This window comes from Odontesthes bonariensis, chromosome 7 (genome assembly GCF_027942865.1).
Source record: "Odontesthes bonariensis isolate fOdoBon6 chromosome 7, fOdoBon6.hap1, whole genome shotgun sequence".
Lineage (NCBI taxonomy): Eukaryota > Metazoa > Chordata > Actinopteri > Atheriniformes > Atherinopsidae > Odontesthes > Odontesthes bonariensis.
This window is the reverse complement of record NC_134512.1, coordinates 18,626,953-18,643,876: the sequence shown is the minus strand read 5'-3', so window position 1 is coordinate 18,643,876 and position 16,924 is coordinate 18,626,953. Positions and strand designations below refer to the sequence as shown.

The window sequence follows — 16,924 nt, the reverse complement described above, 5'->3', positions numbered from 1 at the left end:
TCATTAACAATCAGATAGCTCATTAATAGAATGGCCGCAGAATAATATTCGGGAGCAAAGTTTCACTGATTTGAATGAAGGCAAAATAAGGACTTACACAACCAAAATGCAATGTAAATAAAACTTTTCATTCTCAATTGGCTATATGATTGTCCACCAGTCACTAAAGACATCTGCTTCCTTTGTTAGCTCCCAGCAGATGGACCCTCACACAACAACGCATTCACATATACATGCCTTGTGGCATGTTATGTAGTCTGCCTCGTTCTATTCTTGGACTAGATATCTCAGTATATAAATCCATGTGCCAAATCCACTTCATGTTTAGTCGGATCCATTCCGAACCCATGTTTGTACTGTAGGTCACCTTCTGTACAAGTCAGTATAAAATATTGTTTCTCTCCAATAGTCCCTTGTAACTGGTGCCATTAAAGAAAACAACTCAAACTTGAAATAAACTTAAAATAAAAATGTGATGCGTCTTCCCTGTCGTTTGGTCATTACATAATTGTCTTGTCTAGCAAGTGTAAACCAGTTGAAGAAATAATCGGGAACAAAATTGAAGTAGGTCTTTAATATAAAGAATTGAAAAAAAAAAAAAAAAAAAAAAGGACAGTCAAGCGCTCTAGTCAGTGAGCAAATACATTTTAAATTATACAAATATCTACAATAGCCACATTGGTTGGTTCAGACAACATGCAATAGCTGTACAGAAGTGGAAAATACAGTTTCAGTAAACACAGTCGTGGTATAAAAGGTCAATATTTTCAGGAATTCAATCACAAATTGCTAGAAAATGTAGTGAAGGAGCAGCTTTCTACCCAACAATCTCAGGCTCAGAAACGAGCAGTCTTCAGGTCATGTTTGAAAACGTGGGCTTTAAGAAGGGCCGGTTGCTGCTTTGAGGCATCGGAGCAGCCAAGAATCCTGGTCGTCTGCCTGCTGGAGCACCTCCCGCTGAGCTCCTGGACCCTCGACCTGCACTTTGTGAACCACCTCTGGAGCTGGATGATGACCACGACTTATTGCTGCTGTAACCGCGACTGCATCCACAACAACGCAAGAAGAGGAGGAGACAACTTAGACAATTTAGGCTATGAAGCTAAGTTTATGGTTAACCATGTTCTCCATCTTGACACTGAGATGTGGAAAACCTCTACACACCCTTTAGAACTGGAGCTCGTGTTGCCATATCCTTTTTTCTTCTTGGAATACTTGAAGAATGGAGCTTTCTTTCTCTTCTGTCCCTGAGCAGCCTGATTATGGAAGTAGGTGGAGGACTCCACGTCATCCTCTTCTTCATGTGTGCGGCCTCTGGTGGTGTCAATCCACCCGTCTCCAGCATCCACAGACTGCTCCTCTGCCACACAGACAATAAGACTTTAACAAGAGTTTTGGCTCATCTTAAATTTGATGGCAGCAACACATCACAAAAAAGTTTGGACGACGGAGCACCTTAGAAAGGTCTCTCAGAAGAAAAGACGAGCAGAGGTTCAGCAATAAAAAAAAAGAAAAAAAGCTGTGTCTACAAATAGAACAATGTTTTTCCAATACATAATTACAAAGACTTTAAATATTCTATCAGCTAAAGTACATCTCTAGATTAAAAATGAGCACAATTCTGTCATGGGAATCACTGCATGAGTTCAGGAACACATTAAAACTCTATCCCACGACGAAGAAGACATATGTGAACGATGAAGAAATACTGCTGTCTTCTCTGGGCCACAGCTCATCTAATATGGACTGAGATGGCAAAGTGGAAAACTGTTCTGTGGTCAAATGAATCAAAATGGGAAACTCTTTATGAAAATCAGGGAAATCGCATCCTCCGGACTGAAGAGGAGAGGGACCATCTGGTTTGTAATCGGCACTCAGAAGTCTGCATCTGATGATATCTGGGTGCCTTGCTACCCATGGAATTTGTAACTTTCACATCTGGAAAGGCACCATCAATGCTGAGCGATATATAAAGGTTTCAGAGCAACATCTGTTCCCAATCAGGTGACATGTTTTTCCAGGGAAGGCCTTGCATATTTCAGCAAGATAATGGTGAACCACATACTGCATCTATTACAACATAGTAGAAGAGTTAAGGTGCTGAATTGGCCTGCCTGCAGTCCAGTCCTTTCACAAACTGGAAACATTTGGGGCATCATGGCACACAAAACACGACAAAAGGACTGATGAGCAGCTAGAATCCAATATGAAACAACAACGGGACATCTTCCTCCCCCCTAAGATCCAGCATATGGTCTCCTCAGTTCACAGACATTTGATGGCCTCTTTTTAAAAGAAAAGATGCTCCACAGTGGTAAACGTGGTCCTGCTCCAACTTTTTGCAACTGGGGAAATATATCAAGCAGCGCAGGAAGGGATGTGAGGTGCAAAACTCTTGCATGTTGGGTTGCTTACCAGGTAGCTGCCACTCTGAATATTTCTCTAGCACCTGAATGACTTCAGCTCCATACTTCTCCAGCTTGTCCTCTGTCACACCGTCAATTTGTAGAAGGACTTCAGGGTCAGAGGAAAGCTTTTCTGTTCGTGACAAGAAGAAGAAATAAATAAATTAATTAGAAGCTAATGGTAACATGTGCAATGCAATGCAATCTGAGTCATTCCAAGACAAACAATCCCAACAATCATTTCAGAAATTACCAGATATCTTCTTCAACGTGGAAGTGGCGAAAATGTTGTAATAGTGAATGCCAAATGCTTTGCCCAGCTGTTTACACAGATCTGTCAGCGCCTTCAGACACTCCTGAACCTTCTCCTCTCTCTGGGAGACGTTCTTGGCGACGGCTTTATGTTTCCTGATGCTTGACGCACTCTCGGTCTCATAAAACTCCACCTGGAAGTGACAATTTACAGTTACCGTTAAATCTTTTTAGTTAAAATGTAAAGCAAACAGTCAAATTTTTCCTTAAACCTTCAACAGTGTATTACGGCCATGGCAAGTTAATCATTCTGATATTAATGTGCTAAATTTATTAGAAAAATCTCAAATGTAGTTTTTAAGTAACCACCTCGCTTTACTATGCAAGGCTGGATGAATCTCATTACATCAGATATCACACAAGCAAACATTATTGAAGAGGTTCCACTCAGTCTGACGGCCGTGGTGCAGGGAGACGTCACCATGTGAAAATTCGTATGAGAAATCAGTGCACTGAACATCAGCTAAGAGCAACTAGAAGGAGTTGGGTGCTGGGTGCTGGGAAGGAGCTGGGTTCTGGGCCTACTTTGGGTTAACTATAGATCAATGATTATGATTCTATTATACATAAAAGAGCACAACATTCAGGGTGATGATTAGCCTCACAGATGGTCTGTGTTCTGCTGTCACCGACAGGACAGACTTTGGGTCATTCTCATTTCCCACCACATTATCAATACTGTTACCGTCACCATTCAGTCTTTTAATTATCTCTGCTCCCACAGATGAGCTTTTTCTTGGTTCCGATCATTTCCGTCTGACATATTATAGCCTATAGCTCGGAATTTAAGGACACAGCAGGAACAAGTTTATCTTCCATTTGTTTCTGGTTACACGGGTTACAGTTTCTGCTCATAAGATAAGATTTCCTTAAAAAAAAAAATAAAAGCGGCTGCGACACTCGTGCCTTACTGCCTTTCTGAAAAGTTCTGAGATCTTAAGTGGGCTCTGAGTGGCTGCACAAAAAAGGTAGATCGCTGCACTCAAAGGGAACAACTGGACAGACACGGGCCTTGACTTGTTACCTGCATGTGCCCAGACAGCACGTTCATGGATTTTGATCCAGCAGATGTGTAAGAAACAGCCTGGCCGTTGTAGGTGATGTAGAGGTCTTCCACCAGGATGTTATCCAGAACCAGTTTTTTGAAGAGACGGTCGGCATTATGCCGAGAGTAAGCTCCTCCCATCCCAAACATTCCCGTCTGTACCTTGGCTGATTTGGAGCCTGGCAAAAACAAACATTTGTCAACATGAGGACATATTCGGTTCTCACTACAAAGTATACAAACACAGCTCTCGCTGAAAATCTGCATCTATGACATCAGTTTAAAAAAAGTGAAAGCATGTCCGTGTACCTATGAAGATGTCCACAAGCATGTTTAAAGTCAGTCTGCTCTGATGACCTGTCTTGCCAAACCTCGCTCCAACTTTCTCACAGTTCTCCTGGACAAACCTGACGATCTTCTTCACATCTTCAGTCACGTTCCTCACCTTGTATTGCTGCATAAAAAGAATATTCAAAGATTAGTGTTGGCCAGGGAAATTTAACACGCATAACTGACGGAGAACTGACGATTCCTACGTTGGGTTTGTAGCAGTTGTCACAGCTGACGTCTGAATGGTCTTTACAGAAGCTTCTGTTGAACTTCAGCTCCCCAAAGTATGCGAGCAGCTGAATCCGTCTGCACTCCATCACGTTCTCACAGAAGTGCACCATGCTGTGTAGGTTGTCGAAATGAGTTGCCTTGGCGTGTCTGTCACCTTCTCTGTCCACTGTGATAACACAAGAGCCAAGTGAATTCACCAAATAGACTGACAAGAAAACTTGACTGACTAAAACAAAAATAACCACAATTAACCATAATCTTTTAGCATCCAACTAAGAGGGTCCATATTTATGCCACATACTACTGATCATCCTCTTGATGCGGTGGACATCAGAGTAGGAGTAGAACAGAATGCAGTGAGAGATCTCTCCATCCCTGCCAGCTCTCCCCGACTCCTGATAGTATCCCTCCACTGATTTAGGTAAACTAGCGTGGATCACGTAGCGCACATCTGGCTTGTCAATACCCATGCCAAACGCTATAGTGGCACAGATGACCTGGTAAACAAAAGTGAAACAAGAACAATGAGCAGTATCTCTCAGATTGTATTCTAAATCCTTCAAGCATCATGTTACCTTATCAAGTGTCTGACCTGACAGGTTTACTCATAGTCTTTAACAGTTGTGACCTGACCTGGCAACCATCCTGATTGATCCATTTGGTCTGCACGTATTCCCTGTCGCCATCACGCAGTCCTGCGTGATACGACAGAGCCAGAATCCCTGCTCTCTGCAGACTCTCTGCCATGGCGTCACAGTCATTACGAGACAGGCAGTACACGATGCCAGAGTCACCTGCCACAAACAGAAAAAAAAGGCGTTTACAGACACTAAATCACAGACAAAATGTGACCAAGTGGGATCAATCAAAACTTAATGCGGTTACCGAACATCTTATGAGACAAAAACTGAAATAACCTGGACTTTTATCTGCAGACTTAGACCTTTTCTAAACTATATCCAGACAGACAGCTCAAAGTGTACAGTTGAATTTTTTACACTGCAGTAACATCAGCGCTCTGAAAATAGCATGCACTAAGATGAGGTACTGAATCATTTACGTGGGTAGTGCTTTTTGATCCAGCCAATGCAGTCCTCGTCAACCTTTTTGGGTTTCTTGGGCAGCACAGAGTACTTGAGATTAGCTCTGTTGAAGCTCATGGTAAATCTGGAAAATGCATCAGATGGGAAATTATGTGCAGTAACTGTTGACTATCTGAGGTCAGTGTCAAGAATTGCAGTTATAAATAAATCACAGCCCCAAAGTGAACACGTACACTTGTGGCCTTGTCATGTTCAGCTGGTTCAGGATGTCTTTCTGCACACGGGGGGTGGCGGTGGCTGTCAGAGCCATCAGTGTCACGCTGGGAAACTTCTGACGCAGCTCATGCAACTTCTTGTAGTCTGGACGGAAATCGTGGCCCCACTAAAAGTTTTGAAGGGATGCGATGATTTACAACAACAGCTACAAAAAAAACCTAAGAGCCTGGAGCAGAGTGTGTGAAATCAAAAGCGAAAGAACGCACCTGACTGACACAATGTGCCTCGTCTATGACGAAGCGGGCCAGGAGGCCTCGCTCATACAGGTTCTGCAGGGCGGAAATTAACCTGTTGCTTGCGCTCACCTTGAAGAAAAAAAAAAAAAGATGCGTCAGTCTGAAGTTGCCCAAAAAGTTAAATATTGTAAATAATAAAGAAAAACACTTAGTTTTCACGAAACATGAGCAAACCCCCCATACTCACCTTCTCAGGTGTGACATACAGCAGTTTAATTATGGGGTCTTTCCTGGAAAGCTGCATATAAATCCTTCCTGCTTCACTGTCACTTTTGTCACCAGACAGACTTGTTGCTGGAATCTGAAACGTTGGACATGACATAGTAAATCAATCTTTGCCAAACTGCCAAATGTTTCTCTTAATTGTCAACTTTGTAAATTGATTAAAACTGACTTCTCTCTAACCAGACCAGTGGAATAATAAAAAAAAAAACATACTTACATCTAGGGTGGTGAGCTTCTGGATCTGGTCTACAATAAGTGATTTGAGTGGGGAAATGACAACGGTTACTCCAGGAGAGATGCAGGCAGGCAGCTGATAGCACAAACTTTTACCACCACCTGGAAAAATACCGACACCAGTGTGAGAGATCTGAATATCTTCAATGTAGTTATATAGGATTCCTAAAGTAAAAGTTCTTCGTACAGAAATAACTGCAATACAGAAGACAGGCAGGAGGACAGTTTGGATGACTGTGGAACTGATTGGAGTCTACACATGCACTGCCAGAACATAGCTGCATGTAGATTTCATGTTAGCATAAAGGAAAATTACAGTACAATTACAGTCCATCAGACTTTACAAATTTTGTTCCTCAATGGCATCAAATTTGAGCTGATTTGAGCGTCTGTCTGCACTGATCCAACATATTCGTTTAGTTACGTTACGGGGAAGTGCTGCGATATATTTTAGACGACTACACCCTGAAGAATACAATGCATTTTAGATTTAATTTTTTTGAAAAGGTGCCGACCCAGTTTGAGTTTGAAAACTCAGCTTTGTGTTTTTACGATAAGCAGAAACTTACGCATACAGAACTACTGATGGCGTCATCTGACATTTTGAAAACTAAATAGTACATTAACCACTACATTTCGGTCTACAAATGTTCCATGATTTGATTCTTCTTATGTAGGTGCTTCACTCATTTTGCTCTGGTTTTGTCTGGCTCCATAATGCTCCTGTTATCTCTCTAAAGTATCACTACATCTGCCTAATCCATGGCTTGAACTTCCATGACCTTAAAGTTGCTTTCAGTAACAGCTTCACTTCATTTTCTCATTGCGACCCATCTGCGTCCTGTTTGTACTGTCACGTGCATTTTTACTATACACGAATGTTCATGCGACACGCATTTCAGACTCGGTGCTCGAGTGATGACTTGGACACAAACCGGTTTTACTCTAAAATTAAACTGCATTTGTGAGGACGCAGCAGACTGCACTTATACCGGCTTCTACCAACCTGTGGGCATCAGGACAAATGCGTCTTCTCCAAGAATTGTAGCGTTAATGGCTTCCAGCTGATTAAACCTGAACTGATGAAGACCAAAACGCTTATGAAAGATCTTCATCATCTCCTGTGTGTGGGGGAAGTTGAACCCTCTGAAGCGATCGTGAGCCGGGTTTTTGAAGGTGGGCTCTGCAAAATAAGATGTGAAATTGTAACTCCAACATTAACATACACCACAAACCCCTGACATCAAGCACTGAATGTGTATCAGAATGCCCTGTTTTCTGGACCAAAACTATTGAGCATTCCTACAGAATTTTACATTTGAGATGGTTGATTTAATGAAATGAATTATACCTTTTTATATTCAAACTGATAAAAGCAATCTTGTGCTGTCTTTAGTTCAATTTAGTGCCATCTAGTGGGCATATCCAAAGGATTTGTGGCTTTGAGAATTTTGGGCCAGATAGCGACAAGTTCTTGCCTTGCAATAACTTTATCAATAGACATTCAAATAGATTTTAACTATGTTGACTTGCCTGGGGAACAAATCTTTGAAGTTTTAGGTTCAGAAACAGGCGTCGTTGGTTTCTTCTCCCATGAGGATTTGCTTGGTCCCCCTTCTTTCACCTTTGTAATCACAGTGCTGAAGTTTTGACTTGAAGCCGATGAAGCTGGCGGCTCAAAGTAATCAGGGATATCTGAATCATTAAAGTCATCTATGTCAAAGTCGTCGACGTAAAAGTCGTCTGCTTCAGCATTTTCTGCCGTAGTATAAGTTGGGGTCTTAGATTTATTTTGCATCACGGCCTCCGGCTTCTTGGCTGAGAAGAAGAGATCTGAATCGTTGAGGTCAGTGCTAGTTTTATCAGAGAGATTGAAATGTTGCTTTTTGGAGCTGTGGGCCGATGGAGAGTCACAAGCAAACTCACTTTCCGCACATACCGTCCTGGAGTTTTTCCCTTCAAAAGGCATTAAATCGGTATCATCAGAGTCATAATCCAAAGAGATAACAGAGGATCTTCTGGGCTGTTGAGGCTTCTTCGAGTCCACAGGCAAAGAGCTGTTGGATGACAGGACACTAAATGTACCACAGCTAGAAGAAGTAGTTTCTTTAAAGCTGCCCTCAGAAATGACTGTGCTGTCTGGCTGCTGCATCCTGAACGAATAGTCTCCACCAGTAGCAAGAATCCTCTTCCTGCAGGAGAGAGAGAATATGCCTGCAGTCATCCAGAGACGACATTAAACGCAATGAAACATGACCAAAGACGTTAGCAACACACCTCAGAGCCCTCTTTAGTAAAAGCTCACTCCCATAGGATAAACCTATTAGTTCGTGTTCAGGGACGGAATCAACCAAAGAACAAATGGACTCCATGATACTGAAAAGTTGTTCATCTGCAACAAGTACAAAAGGAGCAATCCGAATGAAGGTGAGAGCACAAAATGATGAACAAAATCGTCCTGAATATAAAGAGTTAAAAGGGTAGAAAGCAAAAAAACTCACTCGTTTTGTTTCTTGAGTGGAGATCAGCAGGTTCAGGCACAGTTGTGGTGGAGCCCTTTGACTCAACGGGATTGTTTCTACTTTGAGTACCAGCTGTGTTGGTTCTGTTAAAAAAAGTTAAAAGCTTTGGATTTCTCTTCATTGCCAGGTTTTAATGTATGTGTCAATAAAGGCCATCCAGTAATCAATATACTGATGATATTAATGAATTAAAGCTGACCCTGAACACCTGTGACTCATGACTAGCTGGGGGTCTACTGTATGTGCCATCTCTGTAGAGGTGCCACCTCCTATAAAGCACACATGTGACTACTTATAACTTCTCTTCAAATTATAATTCCCCCTAAAGCACCAACCATTTACATATCGCCAAACTGCACTAAGTTACAGGATATTAATTGACTCAAACAAATCTCAAAACAGCGTCCCAGGTTACTGAAGGGAGCTTAGGGAGCTTTAGTAGAAATATAATCCAACTTAAGACAAACTGCACACATATATGGCATGAAAGACTTTTCCTTCATCAATGTTGCACCTTGTAAACAGCCCCTGCACAGAGGCGCAGAACATAAAGAAACTGAAAACACCAACCTTGTCTCCAATGCAGGGATTGTATAAGATATCTCTTCAGGGACAGGTGAGGGAGGAATGTAGTCGAGGTCATCTTCAGGCTCTGAGTTGTCAATAAGTTCTATCACCTTTGAGTCAATCCACTTTTTGCTAGTGTCTGAAAGACAAATAAATATTCCATCATCGCTCAAGAGTGTTTTAGTGTAATTTATTTATTTGTATAGGTCTGTATCTGCTTTTCAATGTTGAGATAAAATATGATAACCGCCCAGTTACCTTTCTGATCTTCAAAAGGTTCAGACACGGCACCGATGTCCTCCTCGCTGTCACTCAAGACTGACTTTACATGTGCAGGAAGACTTCTTCGGATCTTTTTGACTGGAGAATCATCCACTTCATACTCTGCTGGTTCCTGAGCCAAAATAGGCCCTGGTGAGACTGCAGCTTTGTCGACGATGTGCTCCAGCTTATCAGTCTGGTCATCATTCTTGTTGCTTAACTCTGATTTCACATCACAAGCATCACTGCTACCTGTGAATTCTTCATTAGGAGATGACAATGGCTTGGTGACTTTTCCTGAAATGTCCGAGCAGAATGAGTCGTTTTTTGTTTTGGCCGGTGTTTCAAAGTCATCAAAATCATCCCAGTCATCTATTGGAAATCCAGATGCGTCCAGACTTTTGGAATTCCTTCCACTGTCACAGCCAAACTGGCCATCAGATTTAATCGGAGCCGGAGTCACTTTAGTGCCAGACACCGCCGAGGGAGTCTGACATGCTGGAGAGGGACTACCTGCTGAGCTGGTTGAGTCTGACTGGCATTTTGAACTTACAGAGAAGAAGTTGTTGATTTTGGATTTTTGAGGTCTTTCAAGCTTGTTTGAAAATGTCAAAGGAGATTTAGTCACCAAACTGCTCTGAGGGACATTGACATTCCTGTTTGCCAAAACATTTGAGCTGATTACCTTGGTTGGGTATTCCACTTTGGCTGTACCTGATGAGGACTTCTTCTTGAACGAGAAGGCCCTGACAAAAAAAGAAAAAAAAAGAAGAAAAAAATATAAGACCATAACCATATAACCATATATATAAGACCAAACGTAACAGTTTAGGGCGAGGATGTTATTTGTTTGTAACTCCAAAATCAGCGTTGACATATGCAAAGTAGCCAAATACTGATGGCCTATCTGTTTCCGGAACTCACTTTATTTTGGCAAAGAGATCCTGGTACCAGTTGCGGTCCAGCTTTAACAAGAGCAGAAGGATCTCAGGGAAGATTTTTAATGTGTTCCATGTGACTATATCCAGAAATTCTAAGCACGAGCTGACTTACTTTAGTTTAATTTACTGTGTGTTCGTATGCATACTGGGAGTAATGGGAAACACTCCAGATATTAGCTACTTAGCTAACTGCTTAACTATTCTTCATTGGGACTTCAAAAAACCACATCCCAAGATGTGAAACAAACACTCAATGAGTGAGTCCGTGTTTCAGAGCCACAGCTACCTGCGTCCACATAAAAGATCATCAACAAACCTCCCTGTTATGCTAGTAATGTTTATCATGTTGCACAGCTGGTGGATTAGAGCTAACCCGTTAGTTGGTATTTCTTCCTTGTCGTATTTCATGACTTACCCCGTTTTGGGCTTTGACAGTGACAGCTTGCTTTGGGCAGCATTGCTGTGCTTCGCCAAATGTTCCTTCAAGTTGTTTTGCGGAAGATTGGACATTGTTGGTACGCAGCTGAGCTAGCAACAGTTATCAGGCTAACAACACGAGCTCTGTTCATGAGGTTGCGGACCGTTTCCTCGGCATTGCACGCGACACGAGATGAGGAGGCTGACGCTTTGTTGAGCTGTAACTTGGTTTAGTTCATCTAACCAGACGGTCAGATAAATTTGAAACCGCAGAGAAATCTCTGTAGGACCTATACACAAACATTGGAATTTGCGCTCATTCAACTATCACACTCCTTATTGGCCACCGGTGAGCGGGAATGAGGAATCTGGGAACTGTAGTCTTGTGCCACAAACACTAGAGACGCCATGGCAGCCGACTACAGTTTATTTCAATCTAAAAACTGATCCAAAATTAACTCAAATTCAAGTTTAACACCAGAAATGAGATTTTACAGAAGACAAAAAAATAGGGAAAATAGACTGGAAAATTAAAAAGACTGACTTATAGAAAAGTTGACCTGAGCAAACTAAAGATTCCATTGTAAAACTGAGCCCTGCTGACCAGTGATAACTGGTTCATTAAAAAATATTTCAAGTTTGCAATAACCCTATTGGAAACTTTCTTTCCGTCTCTTTTCATTTTTTTTCTTTGTGTTTTTCATTTGTCTACCAACTTCCAGAATACGCACGAAACTAAGTGTTTAATTTGCTCTACTGCTTATTGGACTTTCATGTAAACCAGCACATATATCCATTCTCCCACTGTGAGGTTTTTGTTGTTGATTTAATGTTATTTATTAATTTATCTTTGACTGTTGATTCATATATGTTAATTCAATGAATCCCTTTCTTTTCATTGATATGCAAGAATCAATAGTGGGAGAATGTAACAATGTGGTTTACATCAAATGAAAAAAGAAAACAAAGTGTATTAAACAGATCCAGTTGTTATCACTGGTCAGCAGGGGTCACTTTTACAATGAATACAGAGTTTGCACATATCTAAAGATTCAATTTCTGGAAATGGATAAATATGACCACATTTTTACCATACTGCAAAATATTCCCATGCATATACTTATTTATCTCTTTAACACAACTAAAAATTCAAGTCATAAAAACTTGTAAAAGAAAAAACAAATGTCATTATTTAAATATTCACTTCAAGTTTCATACTGAATTAACACTAACATTTTCACTACTAGTGAGGTGAGCTGAGAGGTAGTAGATCATGCAGTTCTTTTGGCCTAGAGGTTTTCCTTTTAAAGGAATGAGCTTCCTTAAGACACATTTTTGTCTTTGAAGCGAAACCTGTTAAAATTCAAACACAATGGCTCCTGAAATTATTGCAAGAATGTGGAAAATGTATACTGACATATGCAATATACTGCGAATGAAGACTCAAACATGCAGATTTAAAATGGTTTATTTGCGAATTTAATCCCAACGATTTGGCACTTTAGTGCCTATTTTAGTGATTGCAAACACACACTGATGTAGATATGAATCAATATAATTCATTTGAGATTAAAACTTTTCTTGAGCAAAGTACAAAGAAACACAGACAACTGATGCAAAGGAGAAAAAAACTGTCTTGTGGGATGTTTAAAAAAAGGACCGCGATTCCCTTTGATCCTTATTGAAAAAAAAAATAAAAATCACACCACTGGGAAAGATGAGCAGGCAGCGAGTCCACACATGTTCCTTCCACGTTCAATGAGGAAATATCTGCGACAGTAAAGCACTGTTATCAGCTTTCATTCGTTTGTATACAGTCATTGATGTTTAACTTTATGTGACAGAAAATAAATTACCCGTCAATCCCCCAGCTGGATCCCCATGAGTTCTTAACTATCCAGTAAGGTGTACCATTCTCTTGCCCATAGCCGACAGCTAGCACAGCATGGTTCACCTTGTCTGTGGTATCGTGGCATTTGGTGCTGAAACCAGTAAGAGAGACAAGTTATTTTTACGCATGACTGTTTCGATAAGGAATGAGGAACTAACCCTCTAAAAAAACAGCTCCACTGGCAGAAAAGTGCAGAGTGTAGACTTTTAGATCAAAAGGAAAAGTATGAACTACGCAATAGTTGTTTATGCCAGTACAAGTTTGGGGTCAATTTAGCCTTGTCCTATGTGTTATAAATAAATCATCAGTCTTTGGAATGCATCTGTCTAAATGTTCAAGGAATATCAACTGTTTTGAAGGTATAGCAAAACTTTTTGGTTTTGTGGATACTGTCAAAGCAGCAAAAACAAGAGAGAAAAGGAAAACTTGCTTTTAATGACTGGCCCTCACCTGGTGTAAACACCCTGGTGGTAGTGCATGAAGTCCGAGGTCACCTCAAAGGCAAAGCTGACAGGATTGCGTGTGGCGACAGCATCAACCATTCCCATCTCGTCGTACTGCAGGGCAACAGAAAAACCTTTTGTTACTCCTCATATTCTTACTCCAAAAAGACTTATCGATCTCTAATGAAGACCTTGATAACTACTCACTGCTGTGACGTTCACCACATCCTTCACAAAAGCAGCAGCCAGCAATGGTTTGTAAACACAAATACCTTCCTAATGTAACAGGGAAATAATAAGTGAAAAGCTTCTTCATATGTAATCTAATAATTAGCCTTGTTTAATATTTAGTCTACGCCATAACGTAGCTCATTATTTACCACAGCCGTATATGGATAATCCTTCTCTGTCATCAGTCCCTTGTTGAACATGATGTACTCAAACGCATGACTGGGAAGACCACTGGAAGACAAATGAACGTCTTGTTAAAGAAAAAGTCTGACCGATGGGCACGTCAGTGGTTACAGGGAAAAAATTTACGTTTGGAAACACGTTTGGCCCTCACCCATAACAGCCATGGTTGTCGAAGTCCTGGGCACAGTCTACCAGCTGTTGTTCTGACTGGGTAAAAGCAGAAGCAGTTCAAGATTACCGCAATACTTTTTGCTCTACACGGCAAGTTTTATTTGCAAGAGCAGCAGTTTTTGATCATGATGTGGAAGACAGTCACCAGCGGAACGAGCTTCCCGGTGGCGATAGCGGTGACGGACTCCAAACAGCCGGTTGTGGAAAAAGTCCAACAACTACCGCAGGGTCCCTGTGAAAAGACAAGAAAAAAGAAAAACTGTAAATTACAAGAACTGCTTGTGACAGGAAGCATAAGATGTTTCTATGACGCCTTTCTTCGGCACATTGATAACATTTCAATGACTCTCCTTTTATCTTTAACAATAGACCATCTTCTCATCTTGACAGCAGGACAGCAGTCATCTTAGGATGTTACATAATTGTAACTGTAACGGTGGCATCAATTTCAGCAACAATTGCAATGTTATTGAGGAATTAACCTTTCTAGTTACACCTGCCTTGACCTGTAAGTGTCTCAGTTCCTTACAGCGTTTAGCACGATGGTGTGGGAGGTAAAGAAGACAAAGGAACACACACAGTTAAATGTTTCATACCAATATATAATCATGAGTTTCACTACAGAACAAATTGAGCCCAATTTAAAGTGTGCGTTGAGACATGTTTTTCTTTTATTGCGTCTGCAACAATGACTTATTAACTTTGAGATCCATAAAATAATATAATGTGGATATTTCGTAATGAACTTCACCTGATTCTTCACCGGTGTCACATAACTTCCTTTCTTTCTCCAGTCAATGAAGTCTGGATGTGGGCCATTGCTGCCCTGGTAGTTTCCCTTGGTGGCAGAGCAGTTCTGAAAAAGGCAAAGCGTAAAATAACTTCCTTTAGAACAAAAAAGAAGAAAAAAAGTCCACCCTCAAAACCTCGATGTAGGCAGCTTCTGGTACAGATGCTTTTACCTGCGGCTCGGACCAGAGGTAAGACTTTCGAAATTCGGTAAATGTCATGTCTGAAAACTGGTTCAGTGCCACTGCGGGGAGAGACGGAACACAGCTCAAAATGTGTCATGGGTCATACCAAAACAATGTAGGAAATAAAAAGAAGCGAATACAAAAAGCTCCTACTCGTGAAAGAATGATTTCCTGCATTGTGCTTGTCAATCCTCCTCTTGTTCTCTGTGAATATCTGGAGTCTCTGGTGGTACTCCTCCATGTTGAACACTTTGTTGTGCTGTACATGCAGAAGCCTCAAATTAACTTTTGTCCAAAGTGGATCCATTATGTATGTGTGAATAAAAGCTTATGTAACTACAATTATTGAGCTAAAAAAGATGTTGGGTAACAACGTCTGTTGTAACGTCTTGCTGTGATTTTTGTTCACTCCATGCAACTTTTAAACACTCTGTACACCAGTTACCCACTGTATTGAGCAGATATACCAGTTAGACAGACCCACCTGTGCCATCCAAGACTTGAAGTGGAACTCATCTGGAAATTATTCAAAAAGTTAAAACACATATATACAGTGCACGAAACGAAGAGGTGAACCCAAACGTCACAGAAGGATGTGAAAGTGAAACTTTGCGCAGTTGGTAAATGCCACTGTTTATAGCTTAGTAACTTACCTTGTTTGGACAAATAAAAAGCTGAAACTACAGGCACCAAAGTAAACACAAGCCAAACACTCTTCATGTTGACTTAAAAGACATAAAAGCTGTAGTCGGTGTTAAGTTGCGGACACCGGTAGTGACGGTGAAGGTGAAGTGAAACCATATATAGAGACGGTCACGAGGTGCGCTGCTCCCTTTTGAGTACCGCCTCATACGTAACTTGATAGCTTTAGACCGCATGTGAAGCATGTCATTGTTGTATAAGTCAGATACGGATGTAGAACAACAGGTGAAGTACTATACATCATCATTTTTTTGTTTACCCGCAGGGTAAAAGTGTTAACATTGTTAAAAACATTGGAATTGAACTTCCACATGAAATGAAGACTTTTGACTTCAACGAAGCCTAATGCAACAATTCAAAATACATTATTAAATTGTGTCAGGCGCAAAAATCCTTCCAATAAGAATTATGCATAGGACCAACATAATACCCTGTGAACTGTGGAAAATACGTCATAAGTTATCCCAATTAAGACTCAATTTTCAGAATAATTGTGAAGTTTATGCAACAAAAACTTAAATTAGAATTTAATATAAGGAAATCATTTTCTGTTTCTTCACTGACAAATTTCAGTTGTACATAATTTGGTGCCTTCTGGCAAGGTTTTTTTTTCTGTGTGTAGTTTGCATGTTATGCCGATGTATGTGTGCCTTCTCTCCAGTTACTCTAGCTTCCTCCCACAGGAGTCCAGTCTAAATTGACACTAGGAGAGAGCGAGCGTGCATGGTTATTTGTCTCTGTGCTGGTCCTGTGATGGACTGGCACCCTGTCCAGGGTACCCTGCCTTTCACCTGATGACAGATGGAACAGGTTTCAGCTTTCCAGCGACTCTAAAGTGGATAACGTGGGTTTAAATAGATGGATGGAATTTGATGCCAACAAGTATTAAAAAAAGTTGGGAGAGGCTTGTTTCCCTTAGTTTCCCTTCTTTTCAATTACAAATGTTAAATGTTTTTAAGCATTGGAAACTTAATTGTTACAGTTTTGCTAGAATAATTTGGGTTCCTTCTCGCTGAATGCACTATTTCAGCCGCACAGCCATCCGCGGTTGTTGATGATCTGATTTTGCTTGTCATGATGCACCATCAGTGGAGAGACATTTTCAGATCTGGACTTTAGGCAGGCCAAACAATTACATGCACTCTCCCTCTTTGAAGCCACACTGAGGTTAGTTGTGCGGAATGAGGTCTGTTACTGTACTGTTGAAATAACCTCACCCACCCCAGGAAGAGACATCCCTCAATATACTCCTCCCTCTGCATCAAAAGTATCTTCAAACATATG

General features: G+C 40.9%; 2 protein-coding genes across 3 annotated transcripts; both read right to left on the bottom strand.

The window, feature by feature from the left end:
- Nucleotides 1–615: 615 nt before the first annotated feature.
- Nucleotides 616–11,379, bottom strand: blm (BLM RecQ like helicase). Of its 2 annotated transcripts, XM_075469841.1 has the most exons (22): nucleotides 11,044–11,379; nucleotides 10,373–10,433; nucleotides 9,685–10,282; nucleotides 9,430–9,565; nucleotides 8,839–8,942; nucleotides 8,615–8,729; nucleotides 7,871–8,529; nucleotides 7,344–7,520; nucleotides 6,321–6,439; nucleotides 6,066–6,179; nucleotides 5,849–5,947; nucleotides 5,600–5,748; nucleotides 5,384–5,490; nucleotides 4,957–5,117; nucleotides 4,625–4,820; nucleotides 4,299–4,489; nucleotides 4,072–4,216; nucleotides 3,742–3,941; nucleotides 2,659–2,851; nucleotides 2,416–2,538; nucleotides 1,165–1,360; nucleotides 616–1,043 (listed from the first exon to the last, which is right to left on the bottom strand). In XM_075469841.1, exons 1-22 carry the CDS (start codon nucleotides 11,136–11,138, stop codon nucleotides 854–856), a joined length of 4,128 nt encoding a protein of 1,375 aa, XP_075325956.1. In that variant the 5' UTR covers nucleotides 11,139–11,379; the 3' UTR covers nucleotides 616–853. The 2 variants fall into 2 exon arrangements, with proteins under 2 accessions (XP_075325956.1, XP_075325955.1); XM_075469840.1 differs by having other exon boundaries at nucleotides 9,685–10,433.
- A 1,118-nt stretch (nucleotides 11,380–12,497) lies between these two features.
- ctsh (cathepsin H) lies at nucleotides 12,498–15,745 on the bottom strand. Its single transcript, XM_075469839.1, has 12 exons — nucleotides 15,592–15,745; nucleotides 15,423–15,454; nucleotides 15,092–15,197; nucleotides 14,927–14,997; nucleotides 14,716–14,820; nucleotides 14,110–14,196; nucleotides 13,945–14,000; nucleotides 13,760–13,841; nucleotides 13,587–13,655; nucleotides 13,387–13,493; nucleotides 12,902–13,027; nucleotides 12,498–12,815 (listed from the first exon to the last, which is right to left on the bottom strand). The coding sequence occupies exons 1-12, from the start codon at nucleotides 15,656–15,658 to the stop codon at nucleotides 12,746–12,748; spliced, it is 978 nt and encodes a 325-aa protein (XP_075325954.1). The 5' UTR covers nucleotides 15,659–15,745; the 3' UTR covers nucleotides 12,498–12,745.
- Between the last annotated feature and the right edge of the window lie 1,179 nt (nucleotides 15,746–16,924).

Bases quoted from the DNA above. Each gene is read 5' to 3' on its own strand.
- ctsh (XM_075469839.1), bottom strand. From the start codon at position 15,658: ATGAAGAGTGTTTGGCTTGTGTTTACTTTGGTGCCTGTAGTTTCAGCT. The intron at 14,197-14,715 runs GTGAAGTTCATT...GTCTTTTCACAG, and splicing joins TGACACCGGTGAAGAATCAG to GGACCCTGCGGTAGTTGTTG. The intron at 13,494-13,586 runs GTGAGTAGTTAT...GTTGCCCTGCAG, and splicing joins ATGTGGTGAACGTCACAGCA to TACGACGAGATGGGAATGGT.
- blm (XM_075469840.1), bottom strand. From the start codon at position 11,138: ATGTCCAATCTTCCGCAAAACAACTTGAAGGAACATTTGGCGAAGCAC. The intron at 10,434-11,043 runs GTAAGTCATGAA...TTTTTTTGTCAG, and splicing joins CTGTCAAAGCCCAAAACGGG to GGCCTTCTCGTTCAAGAAGA. The intron at 7,521-7,870 runs GCAAGTCAACAT...CTTATTTTGCAG, and splicing joins TTCAAAGATTTGTTCCCCAG to AGCCCACCTTCAAAAACCCG.